The 26,257-nt window shown below is 45.0% G+C and overlaps 1 protein-coding gene across 3 annotated transcripts in view; it reads left to right on the top strand.

The window, feature by feature from the left end:
* Window positions 1-669: 669 nt before the first annotated feature.
* STAT1 (signal transducer and activator of transcription 1) overlaps window positions 670-26,257 on the top strand; it is a 46,396-nt gene continuing 20,808 nt past the window's right edge. For 2 of the 3 annotated variants that reach the window (XM_083408669.1, XM_083408670.1), the window contains exons 1-15: window positions 670-788; window positions 3,663-3,791; window positions 5,950-6,094; window positions 7,924-8,022; window positions 11,755-11,844; window positions 13,567-13,645; window positions 15,963-16,054; window positions 17,914-18,065; window positions 18,501-18,659; window positions 18,820-18,912; window positions 21,242-21,301; window positions 22,079-22,108; window positions 22,207-22,297; window positions 24,082-24,120; window positions 25,785-25,868. In XM_083408669.1, the coding sequence (XP_083264795.1) occupies window positions 3,664-3,791; window positions 5,950-6,094; window positions 7,924-8,022; window positions 11,755-11,844; window positions 13,567-13,645; window positions 15,963-16,054; window positions 17,914-18,065; window positions 18,501-18,659; window positions 18,820-18,912; window positions 21,242-21,301; window positions 22,079-22,108; window positions 22,207-22,297; window positions 24,082-24,120; window positions 25,785-25,868 (1,341 nt within the window). In that variant the 5' untranslated portion in view covers window positions 670-788; window position 3,663. Of the gene's footprint in view, window positions 789-962; window positions 985-3,662; window positions 3,792-5,949; window positions 6,095-7,923; window positions 8,023-11,754; window positions 11,845-13,566; window positions 13,646-15,962; window positions 16,055-17,913; window positions 18,066-18,500; window positions 18,660-18,819; window positions 18,913-21,241; window positions 21,302-22,078; window positions 22,109-22,206; window positions 22,298-24,081; window positions 24,121-25,784; window positions 25,869-26,257 lie in introns of those variants that run through there. The other variant, XM_083408668.1, reaches the window with a different exon arrangement.

Genomic DNA, 26,257 nt, shown 5'->3' with positions numbered 1-26,257 from the left:
ATAGCGGGAAGGTAAATGGCGTTTCCGTGTGCTGCGCTGGTGCTGGCTCGCCAGAGCAGCTTCGTCACGCTGGCCATGTGACCCGGAAGTGTCTCCAGACAGTGCTGGCCCCTGGCCTCTTAAGTGAGATGGGCACACAACCCTAGAGTCGGACACGACTGGCCCGTACGGGCAGGGGTACCTTTACCTTTATCTTGCATTTTATTCTTTGAACTGCCTCTGGGATTTCTTGATGAAGGGTAGTATATATATTTTTTTTTAAAAAAAAGACAGCAGCAGTAGTGTCAAATTCTGTCTAAGAAGCATCTGTCAACAGCCCTGAGATATATGCATTGAATTTGATATTTTTCAAATAAATAAAAAACTGCACCCACACACATCTTGCCAAGGGGAACAATGCTTTTCCTATAATATTTTTATTTTATTTTTTTAAAGGGCAAGGATGAGGAGACGGTAGAGAGAGCGCGTTAGCTAGCTTTAGGAAACGTTTGCAAAAAAAAACACAGCAAGATCAGAGGACGATTATAGCACGGCCCCTTTGCTAAGCGACAGCTGTGCTTTTGCCGGAGAGGGAGGAGAGCGCAATCGTGGGAACAGCCTTATTATTCAAAGAAGGCGGAACACACTCTCCTGAATGGTTGCTCGCCGAAAGCAGCGCCTCGCTGATTGGTCGCGCGCCTGCCGCCGCTTGCTATTTCCTAGTCCGGCTTACTTTCGTTTTAGACAGAGTCGGGGAGCATTGGAGGGGGGAGTCGGCGCGCGCTCCGGGGCATCTGCAGACCAGGCAGGTAAGCAGAAGAGGCAAGGTGCTGCTTGCATCCGTGCTTGCGTAGTTTTGGACTCTCCAAGAATGCAAGGGAGATAGATGCATGCAAAAAGGGCCAGCCGTCTGCTTGGGCCTTACGGATTCCCAGGGTCTTCGCGCAAGCGTCTCTCCAACTCAGGGATATAAAATAAGGCTGCGCTCCCTCGATTTATGCGAGAGTAAGGCTGCATCCATTCTAGGCATTGCCTTCCCTAAATATATGTGTGTGTGTCTATATATATCGGGGAACTGTAGCTTACTCCGCACCGAACTGCAATTCGCAGCACGCTTAAACTGATGGTGCCAGGATTCCTTTTTTTGGGTGTGTGTGTAAAATATGCATCAAGTGTTCTTTCCAGTTATGGTGCGAATGGTTTCGAAGTTTTTTCTATCTCCCCTCCAGAGCAAATGCACCAGTTACTCAGGAAACCCCCCCCCTTTTTTTTTGCCATTCAGATTTTACGTTTTTTCATCATGCCAAGTTCTGTTCGGAAGCAGCTGGACGCGACTTCCAAGTACTGTATACGTGGGAGATGGGGCTGGACAGTTTTATTCTTGGAGTGTGTTGCAAACCCTTGAGTGTTGCAAGCTTCTCTGGCGATTGCACTTATTTTCCGGAGCCAGAATGCGTAGCCAGGGGCGGGCAGCTCCCCCCCCCCCCCGCCCCATCAAGTAAATAAATAAAAATATCACAATCTTCCTCCCTGGCAAGTATTTCCCCCTAGAAAACATCAGTGCCTGATTTTGTATAATAATTTTTATTTAATCACGTTGATCCAAAAGAGCCACATTATCACAATATCAAATTACAATTATTTTTTTAAAAAAATATTCTAATACCAAATTAAACCATTAAGGGTGACTTCCTGTGTGTTGGATTTCAGGGTTCAAAATCTTATTTCTTTCTGCTTCCATAATCTTGGTTGCTCCATTGGCTGCTCCAATGACAGCAGTTCTGATTTTGATCCTTTATTTAGCAGTGCCTGCTTTTGTTACTTATGTATGTGGCATATTATTTTATCCTTCCCTGAAATGTGTGAGCCATTGTCTACAGAACATCGAAATTTAGAATACTAACTGACCATCTCTCTTGCTCAGCCTTGCACCATTACTTGGACCATAGAACTGTCATTCAGTACCTTGTAGAGCATAAAGACCTGGCTAAGGTCTGGGATGACATGGGAGTCTTAATGGGCTATGCTTACTGAGCTTGCACAGAAAAACTACATTGGAAAAAAAGAAGTGTGAAACGGTTTTCAGCAAATTCAAGAAAACTTGTTTTAGTTTAGGGTTGTTGTTGTTTTTTAAAAGGCGCGTTCTTTGTAATTTTGCAAATTATACCCTTTAACTCCATGAAAGGTACGCCCATATGTGGTTTTTTAATTTATTTACCTTCTAGTTGTCAAATGATATAAGATTTTGACAGATTATTCTTGGGGTCAAAAGAAAACAGTTTAAAACAGCTGTTGTTGAGACGTTTCATTCTGAATCTGCTAGACAGAGCCAGACAGAAGTCCTACCCCCTGCCCAACATAAATCCTGGCTACACCCATGGCAGAATTAAAGCAAAACAAGAGGGAATTGGTTATTAAGGTGCTAAGGATTAGGTTATTTCTCCCGACTTGTCTTGGTCCAGATTGCAATCTGTCTGGGGCCAATGCAGAAATGCACTGAGCATCATCCCGTTCAAATTAAGCATTATTTTCCCCCTCTGATTTGAGTGGGGAACGGTTAAAAGCATGCCTGTTAAATCTTGCCCATTGAACCCAGTGGTGTGTGATACTGCTTAACTTAGGGGTTAGATTGCGCCTCTTTTCTCCAGTTGCTGAATTAATGTAAGTCACAAGAGAGGGGAGATTTCTGAACTTTTTGCAGGATGCATCCATATGCCAAACAGTTTGGCAATTGTCCTGTACATTTTAAATTATTTGTACCTACATACAGTATCCACCTAACCTTATAACAGAAGAATGCTATAAAAGTAAGCCCTGTTGCATTCAGTGCGGCTTACTCCCAGGTAAGTGGGTATAGGATTGCAGCCTAAGTCCTGCTCATCCCCATTTTCCACCCTTACAATTCCTCCACTAGCCTTTTTACTCCCTGTTGCAAAGGCAGAAAAATTTTGCTGTTCATATAGCTTAATAATAATAATTCATACCCTGCCTATCTGGCTGGGTTTCCCCAGCCACTCTGGGCGGCTTACAGCACATATAGAAACATAGTAAGACATTGAATATTAAACATTATAAAATGCAGTGTTGCTTGGCACAGAATTCAAGTTTGCTTTTTAGTACAGCTGGGCCTAACCCATTTTCTGATGGAGCAGCCTTGTGAACACACAAGTTACTGGCTTGCAGGTCTCTCTGCCTTTGCTAGCTTCCTAAACTTTTGGTAGCCTGCAGTTCCATTCTGATCTCAGAGAAGAGGAAGCTAAAATCTCCACTGAGGTGTGTGATAGAGAACGTTACGGCAGTGGCGTAGCGTGGGTTGTCAGCACCCGGGGCAAGGCAAGTAATTTGCGCCCCCTAACCCAGGGCAAGGCAAGTAATTTGCGCCCCCCGCTGCACTGTCCCTCCCCCAGATAGTCCCTCGCTCTCTCTCCGCACCGCACTGCACCGCACACCTGGCACCCCCCCCCCATAGTGGGCGGCGACCCGGCGGCTTGGATCGGATTCGCACAGCCAGCACTGCAGTGTGAGAGAGTGAGTGAGCCAGGTAGGGGCAGAGAGCTGCGAGTGCGAGCACCCCCCCCCCCCGATATTGCACCCGGTGCGGCCGGCCCCCCCTGCACCCCCCACGCTACGCCACTGCATTACAGTAAGTATTCTTTAAAACTGTTCTCCTTTTGATTCTGCAGGATGAGTCAGTGGTATAAACTGCAGCAGTTGGATTCAAAATTCCTGGAGCAAGTACACCAGCTCTACGATGACAGTTTCCCCATGGAGATACGACAGTATCTAGCGCAGTGGCTGGAAGCCCAAGACTGGTGAGAGGCCAACTTGTGTTTGAGATGTCAAGTTATAAGATTGTGTTCCAAACTGTGCATGGCCTAATTTGCTCCTGTCAAAACGATTGGGCTTTAAAAAGTGCCGAAGATAATTGTCAGGGAACTGCCATCGGAGCCAGAAGGAGAGGGAGGGCTCCAGAGGGATTCCGGAGAGCGTCCCGGGAGGGAGAGAAGCAGCACATCTTCTGGGGAAGGAAATCAGCGTAGCACCAGTGGAGAAGGGGGGCAGATGGGGGAAGCGGCGAGGTGGCTCCAAGACTCCTCGGCGGGGAACCAGCGGGGAGAGCACGGGTCCTCCGATGCCCACACCCTCCCTGCGCAGAAGGCTTCCGCGCAAGGAGAGTAGGCGGAGACTAGGCGTCAAAGAACTTCTATGCTGGAAGAAGTTCAAGAAACGCCCACTGACGGATTTTGCCAGCGATTGAGACAGCCACGGGCGAGTGGCTGTCCAGACAGAAAGGGTTCACTCAGGCAACCCACCCAGGTGTGGCGCCGATTTACGCACGAGCAACCCCTAGAACCATTACAATAATGTTTGCATAGGAACTAAGTTTTGGTAAAGCAAGTAAACAACATGTTTTATTGGAAGCCCTTGTTTGGCAACCAGTTTAATGTTGAGATGTAAGCAAGTTGAGCCAACGACATCCTAAGTCTTGTTAACAAAGTCTTGTCATCCTGTTGAGGATGTTCTTAAACTTCTTATCCTAGCTCAAGGTTGTCATCTGAACAAGCCAGATGTTCAACCGAGAATCGATCGCAACCATTCCATCATTTGGAAAGCAAGACTTGAGAGCCGTCTTGCCCCCAAATGGCAACTAGGCATTCTGTTTTGGCGACTACAACCTAGGTTTAAGGAGCCATTTGGCGTGTAGCTTATATATATTGAGTTTCCAACACTGGTACCTGGTGCTGCTCCAACCCGAAACATAATGGTGGCACACCTGTCTGCTTTATTTGTACCTATTTGATTCTATTTTTATTTTTTAAAATAATTTTTATTGAATGGTTTTATGTTACAAAAAACAATACAGCCATACTACCACAAAATATAATTAAGAAAAAAAATTACATACATCAATATTTAGTTTATTTGTTATTTACCGTCTTATTTCCTCCCAAACATTGCATACAACAACACACATGTGTGCAGACACCCACACACCCGCACAGAAAATGATAATAATGAAAGTAAATATTTTTCCCCTTTTATCTTCTAAAATCTTTTCTTCAACTTTGACTTCCTGTCAAGTCCCTTTGCATATGTTTTATCTTACATTTGAATGTACACAAAACAATAAACCTTTCTATATAATTTTTCTAATACATTCTGAAAACATAATAAATCCTTAATTGTAGTCCACCTCCTTTTAGTTCCTTTATCACTCGAATGCTAGCACAGAGTCAAAACTATTATTGTATTTTTGAACATATTTTTTATAAACATCCCATTTTCCCGCTAATTTTTGCTTTGAGTTTCCTCTGAGTTTACTAGTCAGTTAAGCCGTCTCCACCAATTCCTGTAATTTGATTTGCCAGTCTGTTATTTTTGGAGCCTCATGATCTTTCCATCCCTTGGCCACAAGTATACGAGCCGCTGCGGTTGCATACAAAAACACCTCATAGATTTTTTGGGATCTCTTTATCTAAAATACTTAATAGAAATGCCTCCGTTTTTTTAGTAAAAGTTATCCCCATCATCTTTTTTAATTCATCGTATATTTCCCCCCCAAAAATCTCCATCTTTCCACACGTCCACCACATGTGGATCATGTCACCGTTATTTCCTCCACATCTCCAACAAGCATTCGCCAATTTTTTTATACATTCTTGATAATCTGGAAGGAGCGAGGTACCGCCTATGAGCCATTTTCATCATGTTCTCTCTTATATTATAGCTGGCTGTAAATTTCAAATTTACCTTCCATAGGTTTTCCCAATCTTTTAGCATAATTATGCAATTATGTACCTATTTGATTCTAGCTGCAGTGCAGTATTGTTATTTGGGATTCCTGCTGCAAATCATAAACCAAAATAGGCTGATGGAAGGGCAGAGGGGAAGGCCCCAGAGCCTTGCAAGAAGGTTTGTGGAAAGGTAAAGAAGCTGAAAGTGAACATCTTCCATTGCTTCATCTCCCAGGGACCATGCTGCTAGCGATGTTTCGCAGGCGACTCTGCTGTTCCATAACCTGCTGTCTCAGCTGGATGACCAATACAGCCGCTTCACACAGGAAAACAACTTTTTACTTCAGCACAACATTAGGAAGAGCAAACGTAACCTACAGGTAATGTCCTTGTGAATGAGAAGTAAAAAAAAGTACTGTGGTACCTCAGGTTACATACGCTTCAGGTTACAGTCTCCACTAACCCAGAAATAGTGCTTCAGGTTAAGAACTTTGCTTAGGATGAGAACAGAAATCGTGCTCTGGCGGCGCAGCGGCAGCAGGAGGCCCCATTAACTAAAGTGGTGCTTCAGGTTAAGAACAGTTTCAGGTTAAGAACAGACCTCTGGAACGAATTAAGTACTTAACCCAAGGTACCACTGTGTGTAAAATTCTTCACATGGTTTACATACTCTCTTCATTCATGCAAGGATCTCGCCATGGTCCTTCCGTTCAGAAGGGCCTTGATAGTATCCCCAAGTACCGTATTTTTTGCTCTATAAGACTCACTTTTTCCCTCCTAAAAAGTAAGGGGAAATGTCTGTGCGTCTTATGGAGTGAATGCAGGCTGCTGCGCAGCTATCCCAGAAGCCAGAGCAGCAAGAGTGATTGCTGCTTTCACTGCGCAGCGATCCCTCTTGCTGTTCTGGCTTCTGAGATTCAGAATATCTTTTTTCTTGTTTTCCTCCTCCAAAAACTAGGTGCATCTTATGGTCTGGTGCGTCTTATAGAGCGAAAAATACAGTAAATGCTGGAAGTTTTCTTGGTCATGTACCAGTGAAACAAATGAGAACAGTCTAAGAACACTGCTAAACCAATTTATTTATCCAGTCAATCCATCTTCATAGGGTACTCTTGAAATTGCACCTCTGGGACTGGAATAATAATTTTATTATTTATACCCCATCCATCTGGCTGGGTTTCCCCAGACACACTGGGCAGCTTATATAGCACATAGAAAAAACTCAAACATTAAAAACCTCTCGATATAGGAGAGGAGTTGGTCTCCTAACAACTCTCAGCATCTGTAACAAACTATAGCTCCCAAAACTCTTGGGAGAGCCATGAATGGTTAAAGTGGTATTGTAGTGCTTCAAATGAATACATGCAATTACCGTATTTTTCACTCTATAGGACGTACCAGCTGATAAGACGCACCTAGTTTTTGGAGGAGGAAAACAAGAAAAAAATATATTCTGAATCCCAGAAGCCAGAACAGCAAGAGGGATTTGGCTTCTGGGCTAGCCTCTTGCTGTTCTGGCTTCTGGGGTAGACCACGAAGCCTCCACTGCGGAGGCTTCATGTGGCTAAGCCTGAAGCCAGAACAGAGAGAGGGGGCGCACACACATTTTCCCTTACTTTTTAGGATGCGAAAAGTGCGTCTTATAGAGCGAAAAATACGATACTTCACAGCCAACAGCTTTGTGTATTACGGTCCTGAAAATTTTAGCATGTCTTCAAATCAAGGGTAATGTTGGCAGACCCCCCCCCCCCCCTTTAATGTTTGTTCGACACTTACTGGTCCACAATCTTGGATCTTGTGTGTTGAACTGGCGCCCCAAATTTGGGGTGCTACATAACATCTGCAGTAGTGAAGTTTATGCATATTGACTCTCTACCTGCAATAAGGTGGCTCTCTGAAGGATGTGGGATACTTGTGATCTGTCTTCAGAAATTCAAAATGCTGAGATGAGCATAAATAAGTGCGGATTTTTCCCGGGACTATGGTTTGCCCAGGTGCATGTGTGAATAGGCTCTACATCTGCTTCTTGGCAGCTCACCTGTTGTGAGCATCTTTTTTTATTTGAGTTTGATGGGACGTCAAAACCTGAGGATGCCCTGGTCAATGTTGTTTAGTTCCTCCTGTTGTTGTTATTTTATAGGCAAATGTAGCAAAAAGAGCGAGAAGCTGGGCCAGCTTGCATTAACCTGTTCTTTATGGTGTATTCTAGAACACTTTTGAGGAAGACCCCATGTTCATGGCCATGATGATTTCCAAGTGTCTGCACGAAGAAGAGAAAATCCTCAAGGTGGCTGAGGAAGTAGATAAGGTAACTGTTTCCTCCCTTGCTTTTTTATCTCTGGGCAAAGAGCATCATGTCATTGAGGGATGCCCTCTAGCGATCCACAGCGACATTCACACAGCACACCATGTGGAGTGCTGCCCCAACATTACAGTGGTGCCTCGCAAGACGAAATTAATTCGTTCCACGAGTTTTTTCGTTGTGCGAGTTTTTTCGTCTTGCGAAGCACCACTGCATTTAAACACTGACAATGGCGGGGAGGGGCAGGAGAAGCAGGGCAGCTGCCGCAGCCGGTACCTCGGACTCACCCGCGCCTTGTGGCCACCGTGCGACGCGGCTGCTGGAGGGCGGCGGGGGTCAGGAGCGCGACTCTGGCTGCAACGCTGGCTGCTGGTGGCAACGGCTCTCTGAGGGGAGCGCGCGAGGGGGGTGGGCAGCGGCGCGAGGCACTAACCGTCAGCCAGAAGGTCGGAGGGAGCCGGAGGAGCCGTCAGCCGGAAGGTGGGAGGGAGCCGGAGGAGCGGGAAAGCGAGCGTGCGTGCGTGCAGTGACCGTCGCCATGACAGGAGAGGCAGGGCCGTTTCGTCTAGTGAAGCAAGCCCTTAGGAAAAGCCGTCTTGCGAAGCACCTCAGAAAACGAAAAACCCTTTCGTCTTGCGAGTTTTTCGTCTTCCGAGGCATTCGTCTTGCGGGGTACCACTGTATATGCTGAAGCTGAGGCTGGTCTTCCAAGAAGATCTACTTCACGGTCATGTCTGCTCAGAGCCTGCGATTGTCTTTGGGGGCTTCTGTTGTTGCTTGACCTGGGTGTCATCAAAGTTAAAACAAGTGAATGGGAGAGCCTTCTTAGGGCTGGCACCTCAGCTGTGGAACAATCTCTTCTTTTGAATTACTGTTGGGGTTTTTTAATAGTTTATTTTTTAAACAGTGTTGTTATACATTCACATCATTTTCAGTTTTTACACTCCAGAGATTACTTAGGTCCCTCGGACTCCCCCCCCCCCCGGCGTTTTCCAATTCCCCTCTATATTTTTTGCATCTAATTACATTTGTCTAATCCATTTTATCTCCTTTTCTACCTTAACTAATATTACATTATAAGTGTTACAACAATCCTTCTAACGGTTTTAAGTATACACAGTGGCCTTTAAGATATTCTATAAACTTTCCCCACTCTTGACTGAATTTGTTGTCATCTTGGTGCCTGATCCTCACGGTCATCTTTGCCATTTCAGCATAGTCCGGCCATTTTGGTTATTCACTCTTCTTTAGTTGAGACTTTCTCTTCCTTCCACTTCTATGCAAGTAGCATTCTTGCGGCTGTTGTCGCCTACATAGTATTTTTTTTATTCTTTTGTTACTTCATCTCCTGTTAACCCTAGTATAAAATGGCTTCTGGTTTTTTTGATAAAAGTTATCTTAAACATTTTTTTTCAATTCATTGTATCTCATTTCCCAGAAGTCTTTTACTATTTCACATGTCCTCCACATGTGGTAAAAAGTACCTTCTTTATCTTTACGCTTCCAACATAAATGGAGGTTTTTATACATTTTTGCTAGTTTTACTGGAGTCAAATACCAACAGTACATAATTTTCATGTAGCTTTCTTTCAATGTACAACAAGCCGTAAATTTTAAGTGGAACAATCTCGCTGCAGCCAAGAGAGTCTCACCCAGTGCCATAAGATTTATTTTTTTTAAGGCATATCTGTTTAAATTTCTTTCTATCTAAAATCTGTTTTAACTTATTTATTCATTATGTTTTCTTACCCGCAGTTTAATGTTATTGTGTATAAGCTTTGTAATTGGGCAGCACATGCAATTTTTGGACAAAACTGGCGGACTGTGTTTCCAAATATATTTGCTTTCATGTTGGACCGTAAGTCACTGTTAAGCTAGATGATACTGAAAATGCAACATATCTGGTTTTATTTATTTTGCTTAAGCTGCGCCCAGTGGTAGGGATCCAACTGGGATTGCATGAAAGAAGAGTGGGATTGGTGATCCTAACAGAACTGTGATCCTAACAGAAATGGGTTTCTTTCTCTAAAGCTGCTATCTACTCTGAAAGCAAAGCTACTATTGATGCTAACAAAGGAAATAGACATTTGTTTTTTGTGGGTGAGGGAATAACCCCCCACTTTTAGCATTATGGTTATTAGAGCCAGTGTGGTGTAGTGGTTAAGAGCGATAGTCTCGTAATCTGGGGAACCGGGTTCGCGTCTCCGCTCCTCCACATGCAGCTGCTGGGTGACCTTGGGCTAGTCACACTTCTTTGAAGTCTCTCAGCCCCACTCACCTCACAGAGTGTTTGTTGTGGGGGAGAAAGGGAAAGGAGAATGTTAGCCGCTTTGAGACTCCTTAAAGGGAGTGAAAGGCGGGATATCAAATCCAAACTCTTCTTCCAATCCAATGGCTGCATTAAAAAACATCAGCAAACAAATGCAGTTTCCCACGACGTCCAATTCAGCCCCAATTCCCTTTGAAACCAACGGTATTAAACGCCCCAGGAACATTGTGCCTGAAGCCAGGCGTTCCTTGGAATGCTGGAATTCACAAAACATTGGAACGAGCATTGCAGCGTTCATAGGACTTTCATATTTGTAGCCTGCATCTCCTTTCCCTGGAGTCTAAAATCCCGTCATGACTCCCATATACCTGGGAGTAAGAGATCAAGCGACAGAATAATCTGGCCACATTAAGGAAGTTTTGTCCATGGTATGATTATTTTCCACCTCGTCATTTTGACACTTTGGCACCCTGTTTGCAAAATTTAACAATTCCAAAAAACAGATGCGCTTTCACTTTTGCAAGATTGAATATACAGTACTGCCTTCAGCTGGTACTTGAGGGTCGATTTCAAGAAATCCTACTGGAAGACCAGTTATGTCCCTGTGGAGATGGCAGTATTGAGTCAGTGGCTCATGTGCTTCTGGCTTGCACTCTTTATAAAGATGTGAGGAGTGAGGTTATTATTACCCTTCTATTATTCTCCACGCTGGGTTGCTCAAGCATTGCTACTGTGCCCTTTCTTTTAGCAGATCAAGATGATCAGGTGACAGCAAAAACTGCAAGGTTTTTAGCGGGGGCAATTAGAATAAGATCTATTACAGTAGTACCTCTGGTTACGAACTTAATTTGTTCTGGAGGTCCGTTCTTAACCTGAAACCATTCTTAGCCACTTTAACTAATGGGGCCTGCCACCACGCCGCCAGCGCACAATTTCTGTCCTCATCCTGAGGTAAAGTTCATAACCTGAGGTAATACTTCCGGGTTAGCGGAACCCGAGGTGTTTGTAACCCGAGGTACCACTGTATTTGATTATTGATGTAAACTCCCAAAATGTGTTTTCTATAGTTAAGTTTTTAGCTCTATTTTCAGTACATTTTATTTTATTTTATTTTATTGCTATGGCTAGTGGCTGATGCAAATGAAGATTCTTCTGTTCTGGGAGTAAGACTCACTGGGTTCAGTGAGATTTATGTTTGACAACACATGGGTGGGACTGCACTATTCGGTGTTGATTTGAAAGATTTCTCCAAGTGAGCAGGTGCCCAGTTTGCCCGTCTCTTGTAGAGAATAATTTGTTTTGGGGGTTTAGTTTCTTGTACGTAGCCATGCGGGTGGACAAACTGCAGACCTTCAGATGCTATCAGTCTCCCATCAGTCCCAGCCAGCATGGGCATTGGTCAGGGGTGATGGGCATTGTAGTCCTTCGTCCCTCCTGCATGTCACCATACATTCTCCTTTCCATTCCAGATGCAGCTGGGGACTGTGCAGAACACAGTAGTGCTGTGCAGAGTGAAGGAACTGGATGCGAAAGTCAAAAGCGTGAAGGATAGTGTCACTGTAAGTATTGAAAGTCCAGGAGTTCTTAAGCTGAAACTTGTTGACGAAAAGCACTTGAAGGCATGCTGAGAGGTGCGAGAGCAAAATACGGGACTTGTCTTTCCTCGCCGCATTTGGACAGGGGTTTGTTCATCTTTGGAGTCGCACAGCACTGCCTCATCAGTGCTGCTGTCAGAGTTTTGTGATCCGCTTTCTTGCAAGTTTACTTCGCTTGCAATCTTGGTATCTCGTGGGAAGAAACGCGACCACAAGTTTTCAACCAAAGAGAGGTTGGGCTATATTGCCCTTTCCAGACAGTGTTTTTAGAAACCCACATTATGTTTGTAAGTTGTTTTAATATTTATTTTTAATGCTGCAACCCACCCTGGGATCTTGGGGTGAAGGATGGGCAATAATTAAATAAATCTGTTAAGCCCTACATTGTTTTCAGTTTCATTGAAATTGCCTAGACTAGCCTTTCCCAGTGCTGGTCCACAAGATATTGCCAGGCTATGACCTTTGGCCCTAGCCAGCTGGATCCCAATGGTAGTTGTCATACCAAATCCATAACCAAGCTTAGGGAAGGTTATTTAAGCCATGGTTATGGTTGGGAAACCATGGTTTAGAATGAGTGCAGAAACTCTTTGCATCGTCATGGTTAAGCGTGGTCCCAGTGATGGTCTGGGAGCATCCGAGTCGCTGAAGGCCCGTGCCAGATTGGGATCAATGGGAAAACGATGTGTTAAGCATTGCATCTGCAGTGGAAGCCAGTTTTGCGGGCTTTCTTAACCCAGCACCACCAATGGGTCTTTCTAGTGTCTCAACGCACATTCCACAATCCCTGTACTTTTGGAATCTGAACCAGCGTTAAAGTTAACCAGAATGTCTTTACTGAGTCACTGACTATCCTAGATGTCTAAATTGGTTTACTTAGATAAGTCATGACTAAACGGTCTCTCCCTTCGATCCTCGAAACCTCACTATAATAAGGAGCCAGTATGGTATAGTGCAGGGGTCAGCAACCCGCGGCTCCGGAGACGCATGTGGCTCTTTTACACCTTTGCCGCCGCTCCGGGGCGGATACTAGCGAGGGGAGGAGGCGCATTGTGCGCCCCGACACTCCCCACTGTGGCGTGCGCTGTACTGGCTGTGACGTCACATGGGGGCGGTGCGTGCGTTAGTCACTCACCGTCCCGACGTCACCTTCCCTCCCGCCCGCTACATTGTAAGGGGCATGTACGCTGGTCACTGCATTGAAAGGGGGCATGTGCGCTAGTCACTGTTTTGAAGGGGAGTGAAGAACACACACACACACAAAGGTAACTTGTTAATTTAACGTTTATTTCCATGACGAGGAGTAATTCTGAGGGGTCAAATAAAAAGAAATAATAAAAAAGTGACAAAAATGTTATTTTTATAATGACGAGTTTTGCGGCTCCCAGTTTTTTTTTCTTCGGAAACGGGTCCAAGTGGCTCTTTTTGTCTTAAAGGTTGCAGACCCCTGGTATAGTGGTTCAGGTGTTGGACTAGGAATGGGGGAGGCTTGGGTTCAAATCTCTACTCAGACACATCTCACTGGGCCCAGTCAGTCTCTGTCTCTCTTAGCCCTAACCTTACCCCTCACAGAGTTGTTGCAGAGATAAAAGGGAGGGATGACCTGAGCTCCCCCTAGGAAAGGTTGGTGGGGCAAATTAATAATTCTTTGCCATTTCCCAGTGCGTAAGCTTGTCATTGCTTTTCCAGGGAATCGAACAGATCATCAAAAATCTGGAGGATGCGCAAGACGAATACGACTTCAAATACAAAACCTTGCAGGTCAGAGGTGAGCAGTTCAACTTCGCAGGGTTTCAAATACATAACCGTTCTAGTAAAATGCTTGCGATGCTTTGTCGGGAGTTGCGATTTGAGGGTGAGGCCGGCTTTTCATGTGAAGCTTATTATAGAAAAGGTAAAGGGACGCGAGTGGCACTGTGGTCTAAACCACTGAGCCTCTTGGGCTTGCCGATCGGAAGGTCGGTGGTTCGAATCCCCGCGACGGGGTGAGCTCCCGTTGTTCTGTCCCAGCTCCTGCCAACTTAGCAGTTCAAAAGCACGCCAGTGCAAGTAGCTAAATAGGTACCATTGCGACGGGAAGGTAAATGGCGTTTCTGTGCACTCTGGTTTCCGTCACGGTGTTCCGTTGCGCCAGAAGATGGCCGCATGACCAACCTGTCTGTGGACAAACGCCGGCTCTGTCGGCCTGAAAGCGAGATGAGCGCCGCAACCCCATAGTTGCCTTTGACTGGACTTAACCATCCAGTAGTCCTTTTCTCTCAGTCTTATTTCCTTAAAGATTTAAAAGGGAAAAAAACAAAAACCCTTGGCACCATACATTTTCTCTCTGGAGCCAGGCAATTGTTTCCTCAGGGACAGAATGCAGGACTTAACATTATGAAGACGGCCTGAGGCCTTAACAGAAAGGGAAGGTGGTCAGATGGGAGAGGAGCTCATAACCCTTTCTGTATGTGCTGTTTTTCCTTTATAAAAATGCTGGCCTCCGCCATTTAATATTTTTTTATCCCAACGGATCTCTGAAACTGGACATAAACTGGGGGGGGGGCTGAGGGGGGGTGTGAGAGAGAGAGAGAGAGAACACATCATACTTGGCTAAGTGCCTCTAGCAAATTACCTCAGCAAATGAAGCTTTGGGGAGGGCCTGCGCAAAACATCTGGCTGCCTGAAGCGTCTCCTCCATGTGTCCCAGGATGTGGCTGGCTAAGTTTGCTTCAGCAGCTGAGACAGAAAATCCCACAAGCTCATCTGCCAGGGAATAATGCAGGAATGAATTAAAAAACTTAACTTTGTTTCCCTCTCATTTCACTCTAAATCAGCTGCCTATGAACAGCTTGTGAGTTTGGGAACATTGGTTTCTTGAGATAAGAATTTACCATATTTTTCGCCCAATAGGACGCACTTTTTCCCCTAGAAAAATGAAGGGGAAATGTGTGTGCGTCCTATGAGGCGAATGCAGGCTCCTTGGCTTCAGCGATAGCAACGCGAAGCCTGCGCTCCGGAGGCTTCGCGTTGCTTCCGCTGAAGCCAGGAGAGTCTGCTCTTTGAGGGTGGCGTTGGGGAAAGCAGCGCTTCCCCCATCGCCAGCCCCAGAGGATCGGGGGACACAAATCTGGGTTGAAAAGCCCGCAGGAGCCGCGCGCTCTTTAAAGGGTGTGCGGCTTCTGTGGGCTTTTCTATGAGGTGGGCGAATTCCCCCACCTCGTAGAAAAGCCTGCAGGATGCCGCGCACCCTTTAAAGAGCGCGCTGCTCTTGGGGGCTTTTCCCCGAGGAGGGAGAAGGGACTGACTGGCCATTTCAGTCCCTTCTCCCTCCTACTCAAAAAGCCCGCAGGAGTCACGCGCGGCTCCTGTGGGCTTTTGCGGGAGGTGGGGGAATTCCGCCACCTCCCGCAAAAGCAGGGAGAAGGTCTTGGAGTAGCGCACAGGCTGCGTGCAGCCTGTCCACTGCTCCCAGAGCTGCGGGGGGGGGGGGTGTCATATTTTTTTCCTTGATTCCCCCCCCCCCCCGAAAACTAGGTGCGCCCTATAGGGCGAAAAATACGGTAAGTCCAACCTGAACGGTTTATTCTTCTGTTGAACGGCACAATATATATGTGGGCTTTGAGGATGGAATTAATACCAGTTTCCCTAAGAATCGTTCACAAGGAAGTCGGTCTTAAAACCTTTGTCTATACAGTGGTACCTCGGGTTACATACGCTTCAGGTTACATATGCTTCAGGTTACAGTCTCCGCTAACCCAGAAATAGTGCTTCACGTTAAGAACTTTGCTTCAGGATGAGAGCAGAAATCGTGCTCTGGCGGCGCGGCGGCAGCAGGAGGCCCCATTAGCTAAAGGGGTGCTTCAGGTTAAGAACAGTTTCAGGTTAAGAACGGGCCTCCGGAACGAATTAAGTACTTAACCTGAGGAACCACTGTAATGCGCAGGAATAGGTTCCTGGTTTTCAGAGCACTTCTGCTTTTGAAGGGGACAATAAAATGAGAACTATGTGGTTTTACTTTTCTTTTTAAAAGTTCCAGAAACTTAAGAGTGTTCTTTAAATGTAATGCTATAACACAGGAATTCTTCTTTGGTCTGTTTTTGCAGAAAATGAGCCCTGTGGTATGACCCAGGAAGACTTCCTAAAGGAAAAAATGCAGCTCCACACAATGTATCTGCAGCTGGACCTCATGAGACAGGTGATTCTTTGGTGAACTTGTGGAGAGGCATTGTGTACTTGTCTAAATTGCTGGTATGTGGGTTAAACCACAGAGCCTAGGGCTTGCCGATCAGAAGGTTGGCGGTTTGAATCCCCATGATGGGGTGAGCTCCTGTTGCTCGGTCCCTGCTCCTGCCAACCTAGCAGTTCGAAAGCACATCAAAGTGCAAGTAGATAAATAGGTACCACTCCAGCGGAAGGTAAACGGCATTTCCGTTTGCTGCTCTGGTTCACCAGAAGCGGCTTAGTCATGCTGGCCACATAACCCGGGAGCGGTACGCCGGCTTCCTCGGCCAATAAAGCGAGATGAGCGCCGCAACCCCAGAGTCGTCTGCGACTGGACCTAATGGTCAGGGGTCCCTTTACCTTTACCTTTATTTCCCTCCCCTCTCCCTTGTCTTAGCACAGGTGGGGAACTGGCTGGCAGGCAGGCAGGCGTTTTCCTTAAGAAACATCTTGACCACTTGTGCTTCACCTCTCCTTGCAAAGTACAGGGAAACTTTGGTTTTTATTCAAGGCCGGGGTAGCCAACATACAGGACCTTCCAGATGTTGAACATCAGCCCAAGCTAGCATAGCCCAATGGTCAGGAAATGAAAAGTCCATTACATTGGCTGCTCCAGGCCATGCTTTCAGCGGAGGGAGAAACTAGACAAGCTTTCAGTGGTACCTTGGTTCCCAAACTTAATCCGTTCCGGAAGTCCGTTCCAAAACCAAAGCGTTCCAAAACCAAGGCACGCTTTCGCATAGAAACTAATGCAAAACAGATCAATCTGTTCCAGACTTTTAAAAACAACCCCTAAACAGCAATTTACCATGAATTTTACTATCTAACGAGACCATTGATCCATAAAACAAAAGCGATAATCAATGTACTGTACTATAAAATAAATAAGACAGTATTGTAGATGATAAAAATTAATGATGATAGTCATTGTTTGGATGGGGGGCTTTTATCCATTTCCGTAGTCACACAATTGATCAGTAGCTGAACAGTCACAAAAACAAATTAGCCGAAAAAGCCTCAAAAACAAACGCGCAAAATAAATAGCAAAAACAAAAGTGCCTTCCGAAATGTTTGAAAACCAAGGCGCAGCTTCTGATTGGTGCAGGCACCCTGGAAACAATAGCCGACAGCTACATCGGATATTCGGCTTCTGAAAAAACATTCGAAAACCGGAACACTTAACTTCCAGGTTTTTGGCGCTTGGGAACCAAAGTACCACTGCAGTTGGTTCCCTACACGAACTGAGCATGTGTCCTATTGCACTTCCCAAAGCCTATTGCAAACGTTTCTGGATGTGGAGGCATGTTTGGAAATGTGAGCAGCTTTCATGGTCATTGCAAGGTACCCATTTTACAGAAAGAAAAACTGGCAAGCCTCGGAAGCGCGCCCCAAAGGCAAAAAACCAGAGACCTCAAAGGAGGACCTCTATCCCCAAACATACAACCCCTCTCAACCAATCAAGATATGAGGATGAAGGGGCTGGTTTACATATTTAATAAATAATAAATGCTATTGATGTGAGATGGTTTTTAGAATTCTAAATGCTCTAAATGAGAGCCAGTGTGGTGTAGTGGTTAAGAGCGGTAGTCTCGTAATCTGGGGAACCGGGTTCGCGTCTCCGCTCCTCCACATGCAGCTGCTGGGTGACCTTGGACCAGTCACACTTCTCTGAAGTCTCTCAGCCCCACTCACGTCACAGAGTGTCTGTTGTGGGGGAGGAAGGGAAAGGAGAATGTTAGCTGCTTTGAGACTCCTTAAAGGGAGTGAAAGGCGGGATATCAAATCCAAACTCTTCTTCTTCTTACTCATTCCTGAATGGCTCTCTGTTGCTAGGATGTGCTACAGAGAATAGCCAATGCGCTGCATGTGTCGGAACACACCCAGAACGCCTTGATTCGAGAGGAGCTGGTGGAATGGAAGCAGCGGCAGCAAATGGCTTGCATTGGAGGGCCACCCAACGCTTGCTTGGACCAGCTTCAGAACTGGTAGGCCTCTCCTAAGCAAGGCCTTTTGGGGAGGGGTCTGGAAAGAACCGAGCTCTGCAAAGCTTGCTTGAGAATTGTGTGTAGAGGCTCCTTTTCCAAAGCTGCTTGGGGAAGCGGGGAGTATAAATGGGAGCCTTCGCACACCCTTGAAGCACCCTTATTGAACATAAGCAGCTCTGAGTCTGCTCAGTTCCTGGATAGGAGACCACTTTTATTTTATTTTATTTTGTTTTGAATTTATATACCGCCCTATACCCAGAGGTCTGTTGGGATTCGCAGGATACTGAGTAAGTCTGCAGTAAGCTTTTAAGGTTGGCATATGCAAGCACTGCTTTTCCTTTTCTTTCCTAGTAGAGAGTGTTCAAACCTTAACTCTGCTGCGTTCCAGCTGCATTGCTTAGCCCTGTTAAAATATATAACACTTGCAAATGGTAGGTTTACTACAGTAGCAGAGAGTCTTCAGCAAATTCGCCAGCAGCTTAAAAAGCTGGAGGAGTTGGAGCAGAAGTTTACCTACGACACAGACCCCATCCCTCAGCAGAAAAATGGGCTGTATGAACGGACATTAAGCCTCTTCAAGCAACTGATTCAGAGGTAGGCTTGGGGGTTTTGTTTAGGGTTTTTTGGGTGCGTTAAAAACGAACCAAAATATTAAAATAGATTATATTTTTAATGTCGCTCTATTGTGCCCTTTGCCATAATTCATTCTCTTGTTGAGACAAATTAGAATGCCATTTCTTTATTCTTTGTCCAGTTCCTTCGTGGTCGAAAGACAGCCTTGCATGCCAACCCACTCTCAGAGACCGTTGGTCGTGAAGACTGGAGTGCAATTTACAGTAAAACTCAGGTAATTCCCCCTCCCCTTAAATGATCCAGATTACTGCCCCTTTATTTTATTTTTTATAATAATATTTATTAAATGTTTTATAGTTATAAAAAAGAAAAAAACAATACATACATTGAACAGACAATACATCAACAATACAATACAACAATACAACAAAAAACAAACAAAACCATTTAAACACACATCCAAATTTCATATCCATATCTTTCATTTGCTTATTTCCTCGACTTCCTCACACCTCCCTTTTTTGTATTCTAGTTCAAATTATCTGGTTCAACAAATCCTTTCCCTCCTCTTCAATTTTTATTCTATGATTTATCCTAACACAATTTAACTGTAAATTTTCCACTTTAACACATTAACACTTAATCTTCATATAATTCTTAATAGCCCTTCTGCTAAAACCATATATCTTCATTCCAATATACTTCTAACATTCATTAATTTTGCAATATTTCTGTAAATATACTTTAAATTTTTTCCAATCTTCTTCCATCGACTCTTCTCCCTGGTCTCGAATTCTGCCGCAGATTACTGCCCCTTTAGGTTAAAAACAACCAACCAGCAACACGTTTCAAGGCGGCCATTCCACATCAGTTGTAATGTTACAACTCCAAACCAGGGAGAAAATGGTACCATGTCTTGTCCAAACCACGGAGGAAAATTGTGCCCAAACAAAAGAGCGGTAATTGGAAAAAGTGTCACGTTTCTGTTTGTCGACCAGTTGCAAACTTAAAGCTAAGGCAACATATCTGACTTGTACTAATTTCTCACCACCTCTAGTACAGGGGTCAGCAACCTTTTTCAGCAGGGGGCCAGTCCACTGTCCCTCAAAACTTGTGGGGGGCCGGACTATATGGGGGGGGGGGAATGAATGAATTTTGATGCCCCGCAAATAACCCAGAGATGCATTTTAAATAAAAGCACAGATTCTACTCATGTAAAAACACCAGGCAGGCCCCACAAATAACCCAGAGATACATTTTAAATCAAAGGACACATTCTACTCGCGTAAAAACACACTGATTCCCAGACCGTCCGCGGGCCGGATTGAGAAGGGGATTGGGCCGGATCCGGCCCCCCAGGCCTTAGTTTGCCTACCCATGCTCTAGTAGTTTCTCTATCCAGTGAAAAGCCAATTCTACAGAGCACTTCATGTCAGGTAGTGGTTGATTGAGCTGAACGACGTGTGGCTATTCCAGCTCTTAACTGGCTTCTGGCAGGTGTGTGCATGACAAAACCAGATGGGGGCTGCTTCTCTAAAATGTTGTGGTATGGGATTGGCACATGTTGATCTTCAGTGTGAGTGCCTGGAGGCGGTTGGAGGATGGATGGTGGCTAACAAATTGAGGTTGAATCCTGACAAGACAGAAGTACTGTTTTCAGGGGGCGGGCGGGTGTGGGGGATTCCCTGGTCCTGAATGGGGTAACTGTGCCCCTGAAGGACCAGGTGCGCAGCCTGGGAGTCATTTTGGATTCACAGCTGTCCATGGAGGCGCAGGTTAATTCTGTGTCCAGGGCAGCTGTCTACCAGCTCCACCTGGTGCGCAGGCTAAGACCCTACCTGCCCGCGGACTGTCTCACCAGAGTGGTGAATGCTCTAGTTATCTCCCGCTTGGACTACTGCAATGCACTCTACGTGGGGCTACCTTTGAAAGTGACCCAGAAACTGCAATTAATCCAGAATGCGGCAGCTAGACTGGTGACTCGGAGTGGCCGCCGGGACCACATAACACCGGTTCTGAGAGATCTGCATTGGCTCCCAGTACATTTCCGAGCACAATTGAAAGTGTTGGTGCTGACCTTTAAAGCCTTAAACGGCCTCGGTCCTATATGTCTGAAGGAGCATCTCCACCCCCATCGTTCAGACCGGACACTGAGATCCAGCGCCGAGGGCCTTCTGGCGGTTCCCTCATTGCAAGAAGTGAGGTTACAGGGAACCAGAGGGCCTTCTCGGTAGTGGCGCCTGCCCTGTGGAACGCCCTCCCTTCAGATGTGAAGGAAATAAGTAGCTATCCTATCTTTAAAAGACATCTGAAGGCAGCCCTGTTCAGGGAAGTTTTTAATATTTAACGCTGTATTGTTTTTAATACTTGATTGGGAGCCGCCCAGAGTGGGTGGGGAGACTCAGCCAGATGGGCGAGGTATAAATAATAAATTATTATTATTATTATTCAGTATATGAATCAGCTCCCCTGTTGCTATGTTTGGGAAGGAAGCTTTCTTTGTTGTCTTGAGAACTTGAAGGAAATGCAAGGCTCGTCATGAAGTTAAAGATGGGAGCAATTTCTTCATTAACACGCTAGTGATTTATGTCTTGTGCTTCCAGATTACTGGTGAAACTACAGGAACTGAATTACAAATTGAAGGTGCAAGTTGTATTTGATAAGTAAGTGACGCCTCGCATGTGTTATTGACATCCAACCCAAAATTTCACTCAAAACTGAAGCATCAGTTGTTATTTACCTTTGTCCTCTTTCTCTACCCATTTAACTGTAAGCCACCTTTATTCCAACCAGAAGGAAGCTTCTCTGAAAGTTTTCCACTTTCTAAGAAACATCATGAAGGGTGACTGAAAATAGACAATCTACTAGTGGCTGTAGGGTTGAGATTGCATCCACACAATCCATTTAAAGCCTGTGACAATAGATCCCTGTTATCCTTTCACACTTTCCCTATTTCTGTTTAGGACTAAAAAGTAAAAATTCTGGTACAGTGGTACCTCACAAGACAAATGCCTCGCAAGACGAAAGAGTTTTTCGTTTTTTGAGTTGCTTCGCAAGACGAATTTCCCTATGGGCTTGCTTCGCAAGACGAAAACGTCTTGCGCCTTTTTCTTAAAACCGTCAATGCATTCCTATGGGAAACTGTCAATGCATTTCCTATGGGAAACTGTGCTTCGCAAGACGAAAAATTCACAAGATGAAAAAACTCGCAGAACGAATTAATTTCGTCTTGCGAGGCACCACTGTATTGTTTTCTGCTGACAGGTCTTGCTCATCTTTGAAATAGCAGGTCCTGCAGTATATAACATTTGCACACTGGAGACGTTTACCCCTGCTTAAAACACCCACTAAAAAAAAATACAGTAAAATGGATAAATTTGCCACATACATTGTCAGCTGTATATAATGGACCTCCCCTCACCATTTTTATTCCTTTGCAGAGACGTCAACGAGAAAGTTGCCGTTAAAGGGTACGTTGACTTCTTGTGTACGCTACTGCTTGTTGTTCTTGTTACACAGTGAATTGATTAGTCTCAAAAAAAACTTTTAAAATCTGTTTTCACTGAAGATTTAGAAAATTTAACATCTTGGGGACGAATTCCAAAGTGATGAACATGGAAGAGTCGAATGGAAGCCTGTCAGCAGAATTTAGACATCTGGTGAGGCCTATCTTTTTGGCATCCACATTCTCAAAATATCTTCATAACGTTCTGTCTTCGTCATCCCCCAAAACGTTCTGTGCTACTGATGTTTGTGTACTGAAGGGGTATATATTCCATACAGGCCACAACTAGCAAGTCTGTCACTGTTTTGTATTCACTTCTGCTTTTATTTAATACACACACACACACGTATTTGTGTGTGTCCATGTACAATGACATACAACACACAAACACCCCTATTCCTTTTTGGCAGGATTCCTTTCATAAGAAGTCTTCTTGTTCTTCTGTGCCAGAGCTTTTCCATTTATAAGAGCAGCTTTTTAAAAAAAACAACCAAAAAAGTAGGTTTAAAATTGGGGTTCGTCTTCTACACAGTAGAAGTGCTGAGGGGTGTTTTCTTAAATTGAAGTCCCCCCAAATAGGGGGCATCTTATACATGGAAAAATACGGTGATTTTGAAATACTTACCTGCTTTGTTGTTGTTTTTTAAAAAATTGTTTTTACATGTGCATTAATTCAGTTATACTCCATATTATTGTTGGTACATTTCTTATACAGTGGTACCTCCGGTTGTGAACAGGATCTGTTCCCGAGGTCCAGCTGTATCCCAAAGTTTTTGCTAGTGGAGGTCCTGTTTCTGCGCATGCACAGAGACGGTTTTTTCGCTTCTGCGCATGCGTGTGCAGTGAAACACTTCCAGGTTTGCCGGTAACGTAACCAGAAGTTTATGTTACCCATAACCCAAGGTTCCACTGTATAGCACAAACTAAAGTTGCTTTGCAGACCCATAACTAGGGCTGGGCAATACCTGGTTTTGAAAATCGTGATATGTCAGCAGCTAAACATCGCGTTATATCAATATATCACAATGTCTGAAATAAGGACGGAGCTATGTGGAGACATTGGCTGGCTTCATGGTTTTCCCGGATCGTGAATTTTCCCGGATTGTTGAATATTGCTTTAGTTGATATAAGTTGTTAAAGTTATGTTTTTATTACGGCTTTTTTTTTATAGGATCAGATTGTTATTAGGCATCTATTTTGTTTTTCAGCTTGTAAATGGCCTTGTGTGTAGTAATTTAGAAAGGCAATACAGTGGTACCTCGGGTTACATACGCTTCAGGTTACAGACTCCGCTAACCCAGAAATAGTACCTTGGGTTAAGAACTTTGCTTCAGGATGGGAACAGAAATCGTGCTCCGGCGGCGCGGCGGCAGCAGGAGGCCCCATTAGTTAAAGTGGTGCTTCAGGTTAAGAACAGTTTCAGGTTAAGAACGGACCTCCAGAATGAATTAAGTACTTAACCCGAGGTATACAAATTAAAAGCGAAATGAAAATATTGGGGGCGTGGGGAGACACAATATCACAAATTTCAATGAGAGGGGGAAAGATTTAAAACAAAACCCTTCATGATTCACGTGAAATATAATTGCACAATATTGCCACCTGTGAATCTGATGTTGACTAGTTTCATCCAGAGCTTCCTTTGGGAGAATCTAGTAAAGGGGTAGTCAAACTGGTGCCCTTCCAGATGTTTATTGAACGGCAAGTCCCATCTTCCCTGACCATTGGCCGCACTGGCGGGAGTTGGAATACAAAACAACTAGAGTGCACTAGGTTGGTGAGGTTTGTGTTAGGGTGTTGCTCACTCCTGGCTAGTCAAAATGTGCACCATGGTTTGGCACCTGACACGTTGGTCTTTGAACTGTGTCTTTGATTGGTTAATATACTGAAAAATGAACATAAATGTCACTCACTTTGAGGCATTCCTTCATTCTACAGCAATTAAAGGAGCAAAAGAATCCTGGAAGAACCAATGAGGTAAGAGGAATCAACACCTATGCCGTTCATTTTGCTTACTCCGTTTTCTTTTAATTTGATAGCAGATTTTTAATAAGCAGTGGTAATAGACTACACAAAGGGATGGGGGTGGCGCTGTGGTCTAAACCACTGAGCCTCTTGGGCTTGCCAATCGGAAGGTCAGCGGTTCGAATCCCTGCGATGGGGTGAGCTCCCGTTGCTCTGTCCCAGCTCCTGCCAACCTAGCAGTTCAAAAGCACGTCAGAGTGCAAGTAGATAAATAGGTACCACTCTGGTGGGAAGGTAAACAGCGTTTCGGTGCGCTGCTCTGGTTTCGCCAGAAGCGGCTTAGTCACGCTGGCCACATGACCCGGAAAGCTGTCTGTGGACAAACACTGGCTTCCTCAGCCTGAAAAGTGAGATGAGCGCCACACCCCATAGTCGCCTTGGACTAGACTTAACGGTCCTGGGGTCCCTTCCATTTTTTACCTATTTTTCCACATGATCCCCCATAGATTTGAGGTTACTCTTTAGCCTTCGCCTGTAAATGTTAAACCTGATACTGGTTAGAGTGATAATATAATTATATAACTGAAAAAAGTACCAGGGTCTCCCTTGTTAACCTTTGATATAGAACAGGATTTTTAGTCCAGCAACCCAGATATTTTATTTTCCCCCCTCCCACTGGGCCAGCTTTTGACAGGTGGGTGGGGCCACCTTCCTGTTAGGCACCTGATGCAATAATGATGTCGGGTGATTGACAAGTGGTTGTCCCACCTATATTGGGGGGGGATACTGTCCAATGAGGATAGCACAGGAAGTTCACTCCTTTTTTTAAAAAAAAAAATATTATTGGAAATTTCAACACAATAGTTTTATCAAAAATACATCACCCACAATACTATTATTTTCCCCCTCCATTTTTTTTGCCCTCCCCCTCCCCCATAAACAAACAAACAAACAACCCCAACCTCCCACCCCACCCCCGGACTTCCCTCAGCTCCTTACCGTGGTTTCCTCAACACATATTTCTATCTGCATCTTATCGAATTGTAAAAATCCTCAAGTTGTCTTTCTATATATTACAATAAACAGTTTGTGAATGTTTATTCAAAACCTGCCAAAGAGTCCAGTTCATTTTCAGTTCTATGTTCTGAAGGGTTTGGAGGATCTAACTAGTTCCCTTCATCCCCAACGAGCATACCGTATTTTTCGCCCCATAGGACACACTGGCCCATAGGACGCACCAGGTTTTTTTGGGGGGGGAAATAAAGAAAAAAGAATTTATTCCCCCCCCCCCGGCGCTTGTGGGGCTGGCAGCGGGGAAAAGCGCTCTTCTCCCCGCCGCCCGCCTGCAGACCAGGTCCGGGGACAGTGGGAAGATGCGCTGCGCCTCCCCGCTGTCCCCGGAGCTTGCGGGGCTGGCGGCAGGGAGAAGCACGCGTCTCCCCGCCGTCAGCCTCCAAACCACATCGGGAGGGGAGGTGCGCACCGACCCCTCTCGCTTTCCAGGCTTCAGCGAAAGCCTGCATTCGCCCCATAGGATGCACACACATTTCCCCTTCATTTTTGGAGGGGAAAAAGTGCGTCCTATAGGGCGAAAAATACGGTAATCAGGGGAGTTGTGTAGTGCGACAGATTCCTGTAATTGTTATTTTTAAAAGCTGCCTTTTTCCTATATAAAGGGGCCTCTCATTGTAACAGAAGAACTCCATTCTCTCTCTTTTGAGACAACGCTGGAGCAGTGGGGCCTCATAATTGACCTAGAGGTAAGTGTGTTAACTACTCAGTACATAAGGCTATGTATGTAGCAAGAGAGGAGTGAATTTTAGGAAAAGTCTTGTCCCAATCTACCCACAAGCCAAACTGTGAACACAGCCTGGCACTTCCTTGTTTGTTAGATTGGCCCAGCTATGTCTCGTTTGCCAAACTGGGAGCAGTTTGCTTTTGTGGTAAAAGCAATTACAGTGGTGCCTCGCAAGACGAAATTAATCCGTTCCGCGAGTCTCTTCGTCTAGCGGTTTTTTCGTCTTGCGAAGCAACCCTATTAGCGGATTAGCGCTATTAGCGCTATTAGTGGTTTAGCGGCTATTAGCGGCTATTAAAGGCTTAAGGGATTAGCGAATTAGCTGCTAAAAGGCTATTAGCAGCTTAGCGC

This window comes from Podarcis tiliguerta (genome assembly GCF_965153285.1).
Source record: "Podarcis tiliguerta genome assembly, chromosome: 1".
In the NCBI taxonomy this organism is placed as follows: Eukaryota; Metazoa; Chordata; class Lepidosauria; order Squamata; family Lacertidae; genus Podarcis; species Podarcis tiliguerta.
Note: the sequence above shows the minus strand (reverse complement) of the source record. Positions and strands in the feature narration are given on the sequence as shown.